Source organism: Dermacentor andersoni, chromosome 1, assembly GCF_023375885.2.
Source record: "Dermacentor andersoni chromosome 1, qqDerAnde1_hic_scaffold, whole genome shotgun sequence".
Classification (NCBI taxonomy): Eukaryota; Metazoa; Arthropoda; class Arachnida; order Ixodida; family Ixodidae; genus Dermacentor; species Dermacentor andersoni.
In genome coordinates this window covers 385,323,153-385,335,727 of record NC_092814.1, presented here as the reverse complement: position 1 = coordinate 385,335,727, position 12,575 = coordinate 385,323,153, and the positions used below count along the sequence as shown (strand labels likewise).

Below are 12,575 nucleotides of genomic sequence, written 5' to 3'. Positions count from 1 at the left end.
CCAAGTGAATGGCGCAAGCAAAGTACGGCAGATGGCAGGGCCAGTTGCGGCGATGACGTTCCGTTCATTTTGAGTCGTTATTGCTCTTTAGCACTTCTCACCCGCGTCGAACCATTATCAACCGTTCTCCGGCGGCGGCTGCTTGTGTTACGGCCGCGCGAACCGTATCTTGACAGCGAACTGCAATACGGACAGAGTGTGCCCACTGCTGAAAAGTTCACGCGCTGTGTTCTCGCCATTTATTTCACTTTGAAAACAGACGTGCGTACACCTATCTTGAAAGTGATCTGCGAAAAGCGCATAGTGCGGCATGTGCTGAGAGCTTCGTGAGCACTGTGTTCTCGCTGCTTCGGTCACGTTGAAGAAAGAGCTAGCACGAAGGTGAATTCACTCGCTGCTCTAGGTTCTATTTTGAAAGATATCCTACGGTATGGACTGACGGTCGGATGGCTTTTCTTGTTGGGTAACTATAGAAATGTTACGTTATAAAAAAATCGCAGGGTTCGCGAATTTCGCGATAACAACCAACACCAACCTACTCCCCCGCCCCCCGCTGAGCGATGCCGTCTTGCTTGCCCCCTCCCCACCCCCCGGAAAGCGGACACTACTGGCGCGATCTTGTACCCGTTTCAAAATAGAACGGAGGTGGTCCGTTCTGTACGTCACGAAATAGGCGGTCCACAATGTTCGCGAGAACGAGAGGAAGCAAACAGCCAGTCAGCGAAGTGGAAGCCTGTGTCACGCTTTTGACGTCTGCTTGGGGACCGTATAATTTATTGAGAAGCGTTTCCAACATTTTGAGAAATATTTTGCTACTATGACTGAGTAGTAAAATGTGCTGGTGTTGCTTTTCAAAGATTCAATTTGCAATGCGAAACGACTGAAACAAAATATTGCGGTTAATGTCTTCAAATGGCGCTAGGTGGTGTCGAAGTCTTGCGAAACGTTTAGTGATGGCGCTAGCCACCACCCCGTTTCAAGCACACGGCGCGAATTTTGAAGCGGTTGGTTCAGTCGTTCAGTTGAGCACTGGAAGCCATGGCGCAAAACGTGACAGCGCCCGTGAAGGGAGCGCGTGTGTCGGAGGCACAGAGGGAGACGGTGGTCACCTTCATGGAGCAGCATACCCTGCTGGCTATAAGATCCAGCGAGCTGGGGCCGCGCTTCACTGTTGCGACCGCTGACGGCTGTGGCAGTAGCTGGCCGACACGCTGAACAGGGAAGGCCCTGTCGTCAAAACCACAGAGCAGTGGCAGGAGTGGTGGAGGAAGCAAGTTTTTGAGGCCCGACGCGACGCTGCCGCAATTGCCCATGAGCAAAAGTGAGTGACCGTCGAATGGTCTGGGCAATTTGTCCTTCGACATTGGCGTGTATTTTCAGAAGCACAGTAGGGGGGCGGCTACCCAGTTTCCGTGGCCGAGTCCTCCAGCTGACCGGGACGGTACGTCTCCACGGCGTGACCGACCCCCCCTACCAAGAGGTAAGCACACTGCCGCCGTAATATCATGGGTTCCTGAACTGCGCTGGTTTAGAGTTTGCCATTATGTGTAAGTGGTTCCTTTAGCGCAACGCGACACCGTTAGTGAGCAGGAAAATAGCGTAGGAGAGAATGGAAAAGCAGGCAGGCTAATGAACTAGAATCTCAATTGGCTGCGCTTTAGCGAAAAGGGGGATTAAGTGATCATCACAGAATTAAAATGCCTTCAGGGAAGTACACGAGGACGGTAATACATGGGATCATTAAGCACTCAATAATTGCAGAATATTTGCGCAAATGTGTAGTGCGAAAACTTGTAACATAGGCATTGTAACGAATACCCACGTAGTGAAGGGACACGCTTATGGCACTTTCCAGCAGGTTGACGTCTCCACTGCGGCGATGGAAGTGGTCATTGTGGAAGGAAGAGACGAGGCTGCAGGCGTGCAGAGCACAGTGACACGTAAGCATCAGAGGAATGAGTGTTTTAATTATAGCCAAATGTAAGTGCTGTTCGTAAACGTTTAATGTGTTTACAACGGCAGAGGATCCACCGCGCGGTGCGTCACCTACCGAAAGGGTGGCGGCTGCACCTGGAAAGTTATTGATCCTCAAGCTGTTAAAGAAAATGAGCTCTCGTATTTTATTGAACTAGCCCAATAAGCCATAACATGGCATTAGCCACTTTTATTCGTACCATAAAATGCAGTGCAACTGTACAAAATGCTGCATGCTTTCAGTGTTGCAGCGCCCTGTTCGGCCACCACGTCGACAGCGACCGCGATGGGTGGATACCTTGACGACGATGTCGTCGCAGTGCACCCGCAGCGTGGAACAGGGCGACGAGATGCTGCAGGTTGGTAGGTCCTTTGGTGTCATTTTACATGAAGAACATAAATATTCTTTATGCTTTGTTATAAGTAAATCATGAATCTGGAAAACAAATCAGCTTGGGATGTAAACAAGAAAAATGCGTTGTATAGAGGGCTCGGTATCGTCTCTTGCCAAAGATCAGCCGCCGGGCAAAAGGTTGGTTAGCCCTGAAAAGGGCTGTTTGGTGTTGAGAGATGCATTTGAGTAGATGACGGAAGAGTAATTCCAGCAGGTCTTTGTCTGTCCAAACGAAGAGGGCATAGCTTGTACACGATGCTTGACACTGCCAAAAGATGCCATCAGGCCAGTGGCTCTTCAACAGAGAGGGAATCGTTGTGCACGTCGCAATTCTTGACAACAACAGCTTCCAGCCGTGAGCTGGTTGCGAGTAACCAGCAACTCATGCGAACAGTTTCACCATGATTATTCATTCCAGGTGCTGTGGAGAATCGAAGCCTCCACTACCCGCCTCGCTGTCGCGGCAGAGCGGACGGCAGCAGCTCAGGAGGGGATCTTGGAGCAGGTGCGTGCCATAGCGCAAGACATCGCTGCGCACCTGCAACAAGATAGAAATTAATTTATCGTTTTTAAATGTCATTTTATTCATTTGTGTTTCATCAGTTCCGTTTGTTTTATTTATTTATTGTTTGAGTTTTAGTATTTAAGTTTCCTTTATGAGTAATACAGGAGGATTTTTTGGTTGAAAGGGGTAATGCGTGCACCCATCTTTATTCCGTAGTATTTGCCTCTTTCTTTTTATGCTTATCCAGCTGCAATGCCAGCGTGCTTTCTTTATTTACACATTTCGAAGGCGCCTAGTCATTCACACTGGAATCATTACAAATAGTTATCGATTTCTGTGTATTTGTTTTCTACTGGGATATTTATATTGCTTCACTGTGTTGTAACTTACTGCACTCATTCTGAAGCGTTACCGCATAGTGTTTGCACTGCGATATTTTCATTTCCGCACAGTGAGGCTAAGGTGCAACAACTACAATGTGCTCTTTTTTCAGAGCACCAAACTAGTCACTCTTTAAGTTGCATAGTTTCACAAATGAAAATGACCATCATCATTGCACCACGCCAGTGATTGGTTTCCTCTAGTCTTCCTTCCAAGTGAGTCATTGCAAGAATAAGTTTCACGTGTGGCACTTTCTGGGTGCTGTGAGATTGTAGGGCCAATTATTCATGTTTTATGTAGCATGTTTCATCACAGCTGGCAAGTGCACTCACCTTTTTTACAATCATGATTCACCTGTTGTTTAGCATCGCAATACAATTGCTGTCTATAAATGAATGCTTTTAGTGAGTGACTCATAACACTGACAAGGGAACTGACATACCTGTGAAAGTCATACTTTCTCGCAAGGTCATGTAAATGTGACAGAAGTTTTATGTGCCGTGGTGAAAACGAATTGTGCGATGCTGATGTTGCAATGTTGTCACATGCTTTGCTACCTGAAGCATGTTGTACTACAAGGTTTGGGGTGTACTTGTCATCATAGACTGTGATAAGTTGACCAATCTTTTTTTATGCGCTTTTACGTTAATTTACGTCTACCCATCTGGACATGGTGTGACGAGTGTAATGTTGTCACTACACTCAGCGTTACATTTTGTTTTGAATCCACATTCATTACGCTTTACTTGCTTGCCTCGCCTGAGTATTTATGCTTGCACAGAAGTTTTGATACACCTAGCACAAGAGATGGCTAGCAAGCAAATTGCCTCGCTCCTACCAATGTACACTGAGCGTCCGAGTGCACAGGATGCGGCGGTTGCGTTCATTCTGGTGTGTTTTATGAAAATTTTGCGCACCTTTTGCTGATGGTGACCATGAGAACAGAGTGCCAATCATATGTATTGCTTCTATCAAGTCTGTCATGTGTATGATGGGTCAAAGGATGTTTCCATTTCATATTTCATGGGATATTTAAAGAAAAGGCTGCACTTTCACGTCACTCCCGTGTTTCATGTTGCACTAGGAAAGAAGTACTTTGTGCCAATTCCATTAATGTAACCACCAACTATGGCAAAACAAACACATCTTTGGACATGAGTAGAAAGTAACAACTGCTGCATCTACAGAAAGTGGCATATCACAGGATTCACACAACACATACAAGCTGTTGTAGCATCGTATTTATAATGTTACACGAGGAAAGAAGCATTTTGTGATGTGCATATTGCACAAAACAATGCTAGCTTGGGAGCAGCAGCAAATGCAGTTCTTCACAGATGAAGGGGCATGAAGCATTGCCTTACGACTGCTTCACGAGTACTACTGTTAATAAGTGGCAGCCTTGGAGACTCTTGCATAGTGAAGTGGGTACAATTGTTTCTGAGTCCGCGGCTGTGCCATTCTATTTAAAGGATTCTTTGTATAAGTGTACTTCGTTTGTGTTTAAATTATCCTAATCTGTCGGATGTGTGGATTTGGAACATTGACCATCTGCATGGAGGTGCACTTGATGTGTATACAAATTTTTTAATGTATTTTCCACTACAAACACAGCCCAGTATAAATAAACACAGTATAAATAAATTGAGTATTATGAAAACTCACCATTCCGGTGTCCTTCAGAAAAGGTTGACAACGGGGCTGCCTGCTGCCTTCCTCTGAGGAACACGTCGTGCGGTGCCAGCACCTGGATGTCTCTTGGCTCCTCTGGCTCCTCAGCTGGTGGCACTTCCCCCCTATAATCGTCCAATGTCCAGTCACCCGCGTCCAAGGCAATGTTATGGAGCGCAACGCATGCATAAATGATTCGCGCTGCTCTATCGGGGCTGTATAGCAGTGTCCGAAATTGCCGCAAGCAGCGGAACTTGCTTTTCAACACCCCGCTACATCTCTCCACAACATTGCGCATGGATGCGTGCTCCCGGTTATAGTGGTCTTCAGAGGTGCTGCCGGGCATGGCTGCCAGGTACTGGAACAAGCAGCCATTGCTCGAGGGGATATCTTGAGTCTCCTAGTACAGAAAAATGACAGCTGAGTGCTCTGCCCTAGTTAGGGGTACGCATTACGAATACTAACCAAGCAGATACTCGCCAGGCTGCAGTTGTGCGGCTAGGCGTGCACGCAGTGGATTAGGCTGCCACACCGAAGAGTCGTCGCACGAACCAGGGAACCGGGGGTCCACAACAAGAATGCGAAATTCCGCGTTGCACACCCGCAGTGGAGACCACTACAAAATACGCTTCAGATATATTGTCACGTGGTGGTGACGTTGAAGAACACAGTAGCAAATACTGTGAAAGACAAAACTAACTTTTATTGGGCGCACCTGTGCACACAAAAAGAGGCTACACTTAAGCACAACGATAGCGGCGAACACGGTCGGCGATTGTCGAAAATCTGATCAGCGCGTCAAGTGCGTCGGCTCTTATACAGCAGTCATCGAAGGTTGCAGACTAATCGTTGGGACCCGCATGCCTTCCACAAAGTTCTACAACATTCGAGTCACGCGATGAAATCAGATACCACAAGGTTCGGCGACAACAGACAGCGGATAGAAGCATCGATAACTTTCCAGAAACTTCGGGTACATGCAGACGCGTCCCGCGCTGTGCGATAACATTTGTTAGGCGGCGAAACGTGGTCGCCCGTTAAATATAAGTACACGTGTCAATACCCCCCTCTTAAAAAACATCGACCCGATGCTGCAAAAAAACGAAAGTAATAAAAGCACCCCTAAGAAAGAAAATAACAAAATAAGAAGTTCGTCAGCGTCCGTAAAAGGGTTTAAGACGCACCACGTGGACCACTTCAGATCGTGCGCGGCGTCGCTGTGAATGCGAAAGGCCGTCTGGCACGACCTCATAGTCCAGTGCGCCAATACGTCGGATGACCTTGTAGGCTCCGAAATATCGTCGCAGTTTTTCACTGAGTCCTCGTCGGCGTATCGGGGTCCACACCCAAACACGGTCGCCGGGCTGGTACTCGACGAAGCGTCGTCGGATGTTGTAGTGTCGGCTGTCGGTCCTCTGCTGGTTCTTGATCCGCAGGCGGGCGAGCTGTCGGGCTTCTTCGGCGCGCTGGAGGTAGGTAGCGACGTCAAGGTTCCCCTCGTCAGTGACGTGCGGCAGCATGGCGTCGAGCGTCGTCGTCGGGTTCCTGCCGTAGACCAGCTTGAACGGCGTGATGATCTGTGTTGTTTCTTGCACGGCCGTGTTGTAAGCGAATGTCGCGTACGGCAGGACGGCATCCCAGGTCTTGTGTTCGACGCCGACGTACTACATCGCTAGCATGTCGGCGAGGGTCTTATTCAGCCGCTCCGTAAGACCATTCGTCTGCGGGTGGTAGGCCGTTGTCCTCCTGTGCCTTCTCTGACTGTATTTCAGAATGGCTTTTGTGAGCTTGGCTGTAAAGGCCGTTCCTCTGTCGGTGATGAGGACTTCTGGGGCGCCATGTCGCAGCACGATGTTTTCGACAAAAAATTTCGCCACTTCGGCTGCGCTACCTTTCGGCAGTGCTTTTGTTTCAGCGCAGCGGGTGAGGTAGTCCGTCGCCACGACGATCCACTTATTTCCGGTTATTGACGTCGGAAAGGGTCCCAGCAAGTCCATCCCGATCTGCTGGAATGGTCGGCAAGGAGGCTCGATTGGCTGTAGTAATCCGGCTGGCCTTGTCGGCGGTGTCTTGCGTCGCTGACAGTCTCGGCATGTTCTGACATAACGGGCGACATCGGCGGTCAGGCGCGGCCAATAATACTTTTCTTGTATCCTCGATAGTGTCCGGGAAAATCCGAGGTGTCCAGCGGTCAGATCGTCATGTAGGGCATGCAATACTTCTGGACGAAGTCGTGACGGGACAACAAGAAGTTAATTGGCGCGGACTGGTGAGAAGTTCTTCTTCACGAGTAGATTGTTTTGAAGCGTGAAGGAAGATAATCCGCGCTTAAATGCTCTGGGGACAACCTCGGTGTGCCCTTCCAAATATTCAACGAGGCCTTTTAGCTCCGTGTCTGCCCGTTGCTGTTCAGCGAAGTCATCCGCGTTTATAATTCCAAGGAAGGCATCGTCATTCTCGTCATTTTGCGGCGGCGGGTCAATGGGTGCGCGTGATAAGCAATCGGCATCGGAGTGTTTTCGTCCGGACTTGTAAGTTACAGTGATGTCGTATTCTTGTAGTCTGAGGCTCCACCGCGCCAGTCGTCCTGAAGGATCCTTTATATTCGCTAGCCAACACAACACGTGATGGTCACTGACTACTTTGAATGGCCTGCCATAAAGATAAGGGCGAAATTTAGCTGTAGCCCAAACGATGGCGAGGCATTCCTTTTCGGTCGTAGAATAGTTGCCTTCCGCTTTTGACAGCGACCGGCTAGCGTAAGCTATCACCTGTTCGACTCCATTTCTTCTCTGGACTACAACGGCACCGAGGCCTAGGCTACTGGTGTCAGTATGGATTTCTGTATCGGCGTACTCGTTGAAGTGCGCAAGTACCGGCGGCGACTGCATGCGTCGTTTGAGTTCTTCAAATGCGTCGGCCTGCGGCGTTTCCCACTTGAAGTCAACATCACATTTAGTTAGACGTGTCAAAGGCTCGGCGATGCGTGAAAAGTTCTTGACAAAGCGCCTGTAGTAGGCACACATGCCAAGGAATCTACGCACTGCCTTCTTGTTGATGGGTTGCGGGAACTGTGTGATGGCAGCTGTCTTTTGCGGGTCTGGACGGACACGAGATTTGCTGATTACGTGGCCTAGGAACAGAAGCTCATGGTAAGCGAAGCGGCATTTTTCCGGCTTCAGAGTAAGCCCGGACGACTTGATGGCCTCTAGTACTGACGCAAGCCGCCTGAGGTGATCGTGGAAATGTCCAGCGAAGACGACGACGTCATCCAAATAAACGAGACAGGTCTGCCACTTCAATCCTGCTAACACCGTGTCCATGACGCGCTGGAACGTTGCAGGCGCCGAGCACAGTCCGAATGGCATAACCTTGAATTCGTAGAGGCCGTCTGGGGTGATGGAGGCCGTCTTTTCGCGATCTCTTTCGTCGACTTCTATTTGCCAACAGCCAGACTTGAGGTCCATCGACAAGAAGTATTTAGCGTTGCAGAGCCGATCCAATGCGTCATCTATTCGTGGGAGGGGGTATACGTCCTTCTTCGTGATCTTGTTCAGACGACGATAATCGACGCAGAAACGTAGGGTTCCGTCCTTTTTCTTTACGAGGACAACAGGGGATGCCCACGGGCTTTTCGATGGCTGGATGATGTCGTTGCGCAGCATTTTGTCGACTTGTTCTCCTATAGCTGCACGTTCTCGCGGCGAAACTCGGTAAGGGCTCTGGCGGAGTGGTCGAGCGCACTCCTCGGTGATTATGCGATGCTTGGCGACTGGTGTTTGGCGAATTCTTGATGACGTCGAAAAGCAGCTTTTTTATCGTCGGAGCAGACTTCTGAGCTGCTGTTACTCATTACGGAGTATTCGGCCCCTGTGTCGACTAAGGCAGTGACTGCGTGGCCGTCGAGAAGTACGTCGAGGTCGGTGGTTCTTTGTCTGGCGTTGCAGTTGGGTCTTGGCGTCGGATCACGGCTGCGTCGTATTGAACTGAAGCTGGAACGTCGCGTCGTCAAGCCGTCTTTCGTCAGTGTAGTCTTGGCTTCTTGACTTCGTCGGGACGGCGGCCTGTCGTCATTAGGTCGTCGAGATGGTTTCTTTGTTGTCTTCGTCGGCGGCGGAGGATCTTCGTCAGTTCGACGAACAGCAACCGCGCCTCCATCGGTTGCTGCTTTTAATTTTCCGGATATGGGCTCGCTGACCGGCCCCGGGCTGGGCCAGTGTATGGTCGGCGCCGCGGCGAGAGGGAGCGGCCTCGTGATGGCGAACGCGACAGTCGTCGAGAGCTCCACTGAGTAGCGGCGAGGTAGTCGGCGATAGCGCGAGTGCGTTCACCTTGCTGCGGGTGCGGAGCGTTGACGGCGAAACATCGCAGTCCCATCTCCCGTTATGGGCATCGGCGATACACATGGCCGGCTTCTCCGCAGTGATAGAGCGGGCGGTGGTCGGGGGCTCGCCAAATGTCCGTCTTCCTCGCGTAGGTGCGCTGGGCGACGAGTGGGCGTGCTGGCGGCGGCGGCGGCGGCGGACGACGCAATTGCGTCGTTGCAGGGCCCTGGCGTGGTCGCGGAGGGGGACCTTGACGGCGTGCGACGGCGGCGTATGTCATCGCTTCTTGCTGGGGCTGCGGTAATTGTGGTTGCAGCTCGGGAACTCCAAGCGATTGGTGCACCTCTTCTTTCACAATATCGGCGATCGAAGCCACTTGGTGCTGCGGCGAAGGCAGGACCTTGCACAGTTCTTCGCGCACAATGGCCCTGATGGTCTCCTGAAGGTCGCCGGAATGCAGTCCTTGGATGGCGTACTGCGGCGTGAGCCCCTGGCGGTTATATTGCCGGGTGCGCATCTCCAGAGTTTTCTCGATCGTCGATGCCTCTGCCGAAAACTCAGCTACGGTCTTCGGCGGGTTACGAATAAGTCCTGCGAAAAGTTCTTGCTTGACGTCCCGCATCAGGAAGCGGACTTTTTTATCCTCTGACATTTCCGGGTCGGCGTGCCGGAAAAGACGGGCCATCTCCTCCGTGAAGATCGCGATCTTCTCGTTCGGCAGCTGCACTCTGGTTTATAGTAGTGCTTGGGCTCGCTCTTTTCGCACGACGCTTGTAAACGTTTGCAAGAAGCCGCTTCGGAACAGGTCCCACGTCGTTAAGGTGGCTTCTCGATTCTCGAACCAGGTCCTGGCGGCGTCTTCCAGTGCGAAATAGACATGCCGCAGCTTGTCCTCGCTTTCCCAACTGTTAAACGTAGCGACCCTCTCATACGTCTCGAGCCAGGTTTCCGGGTCCTCGAATGTTGATCCGCGGAACGTCGGAGGTTCCCTGGGCTGCTGCAGCACGATGGGGGACGCTGGGGCTGCCATTGGGGTTGCCTTGTCCACAATCTTCTTGGTCTTCTCAGGTAGAAGTCCGTGCTCCGGGGGCAGCTGTTGAAGACGGCGGCTTGCTCGATGCTCCGGGACTACTTTGGTGTTCTCTTTGCGGTCCGGGCTTGGATCACGGCTTGTCGGGGGCGTCCGGTACATGAACGAAAAGCACCTCCACCAGATGTCACGTGGTGGTGACGTTGAAGAACACAGTAGCAAATACTGTGAAAGACAAAACTAACTTTTATTGGGCGAACCTGTGCCCACATAAAGAGGCTACACTTATAGCACAACGATAGCGGCGAACACGGTCGGCGATCGTCGAAAATATGATCAGCGGGTCAAGTGCGTCGGCTTTTGTACAGCAGTCATCGAAGGTTCCAGACTAATCGTCGGGACCCGCATGCCTTCCACAAAGTTCTACAACATTCGAGTCACGCAATGAAATCAGATAAAACAAGGTTCGGCGACAACAGACAGCGGATAGAAGCATCGATAACTTTCCAGAAACTTCGGATACATGCAGACGCGTCCCGCGCTGTGCGATAACATTTGTTAGGCGGCGAAACGTGGTCGCCCGTTAAATATAAGTACACGTGTCAATATGCTCGAACTCCGTTTTGCTATTCATATGCAGAAAAGAATACATGTACGCTGGTACAAGTAGCAGACTGTTTCAGCCATAGGCGTGCACAGGGTCTTGCAATTAGGGGGGTGGGGGGAATGCGGCCCCCCTTGTGCGCACGCCTATGGTTTGAACAAATTGATAGCTAAATGAAAACTTGAGGCCCGGTATTGTGCATGAACACCCATATATAAATTTTTATATATAAATTATTTATTTATTTCGAAAATGACATACAAATACGAGCCTGCCAAGCCTAAGCCAGCCCATGCAATGGATGTAAGTGCTTCCGTGTTCAAAATGCTTCCATCGTATCTTGCCTACAGTGTATCCATTTCTGCTACGACTGCTGCCCATTTTCCTTAATACATCCAGGATGCACAACTCGATTGCGTATGCACGCCAGAACGAAAACACAATTTTGGAACGGCAGACGGATTATGCACACAAACACATGACACTCATCATTGCTCCCGACATGTCAGACTTGAACGAGCGCGTCCGCATGTCCTCTTTTAATCGTTACATTACTAGTTATGCCCAGCTTGGGCATTAAACTGAGCAATTGCTACTATGGGCAAGTAAAAATGGCGACCACATTTTGAACTAAAACATTCCAACGGTACTTACGACCATGACGTTTAGGGCTTAATAACCCATTCTTGACATGAAGCTTGCCGTGTCGGCCGGGCTGAGTCCCTCTGGCTTCATGATGGCGATCAACGTGCCGTCGACGCACGCTAGCACGCCTGGAATGGCGCCGCGTCGTGCAAACGCCGCCTTTGCCTCATCCTTGGCAGGCGGTGCGAATGGAAAGTCCACCAACTTTCTCCGGGCAGACACGGAAATGACGGCCTCCGTCACCTCGTGAATGGTGCTGCTCACGGCCGACTGTGCCATGCCTATGTGCTCCTCGCGACCAACGCTCCTCTGGAAGCTTCCGGCGCCGAAGAATCGCAGCGCGCACAACACCTTCCTTTCTGTGGAATGGCCACTGGCTCGCTGGCATCCAATGATAGGGTCAAGCTCGTCGCACAAGCTATGCACTGTTCGTTTGGACAGACTAAAATACTGCTGGAACATTCTTCCGTCAAGTCTTCAAATGCATCATCTACTTCTGCTCGTCGTCTCTGCGCTACTGCAGCAGCCGCACAGGCGACACGAAAAGGCACGGCAGAGAAAACAAACGCCATGTTTTTCAACTGTTGGGAGCGCGGAATCGGACTGAACCGGATACAAAAGATGCTAACTGTCCCAAGCGCTTACGTTCTAATCCAATCCAAGCCGTCTGGTAGCCGTTCTAATCCATTCTATCGATTCGGACGGACTCTGCGTCCGTTCCGTGGCGTTCGTCCGTTAGCAGACGACATGGAATGATTGACAGCAGCAAGACGTCACGGCTCACGTGACAATTGACGTCATGGCGTTCGTCGCGGTTCAATTTGACCAATCGTGTGCGGCTCGATGGAACGGACCGCCTCCGTTCTATTTTGAAACGCGTACAAGATCGCACCCTACGCCTCTATCACAGTTGAACAGACGATGGCGAAACGTTAGCAACGACAAGAACGGCGTATCCTTACGCGTTGTCCCGTGGCCTCCGAGATTTGCATGCGAAGCTGGCGCACGCGAATCTAGGAGGCCATAAATGACTGTTTAATTGCATA

At 50.7% G+C, this 12,575-nt stretch overlaps 1 protein-coding gene across 1 annotated transcript; it reads right to left on the bottom strand.

The window, feature by feature from the left end:
• Positions 1-1,165: 1,165 nt before the first annotated feature.
• LOC129381846 (putative nuclease HARBI1) lies at positions 1,166-11,991 on the bottom strand. Its single transcript, XM_055065040.1, has 3 exons — positions 11,587-11,991; positions 4,920-5,325; positions 1,166-1,227 (listed from the first exon to the last, which is right to left on the bottom strand). The coding sequence occupies exons 1-3, from the start codon at positions 11,989-11,991 to the stop codon at positions 1,166-1,168; spliced, it is 873 nt and encodes a 290-aa protein (XP_054921015.1).
• Positions 11,992-12,575: the final 584 nt, after the last annotated feature.

What these genes read in the sequence shown, in the direction of transcription:
- LOC129381846 (XM_055065040.1), bottom strand. Translation starts at nt 11,991, where the DNA reads ATGTTCCAGCAGTATTTTAGTCTGTCCAAACGAACAGTGCATAGCTTG. An exon ending in GACTCAGCCCGGCCGACACG is followed by an intron (nt 5,326 to 11,586) that starts GCAAGCTTCATG and finishes TTTCTGTACTAG; the next exon opens with GAGACTCAAGATATCCCCTC. An exon ending in TTCTGAAGGACACCGGAATG is followed by an intron (nt 1,228 to 4,919) that starts GTGAGTTTTCAT and finishes TTTTGACGACAG; the next exon opens with GGCCTTCCCTGTTCAGCGTG.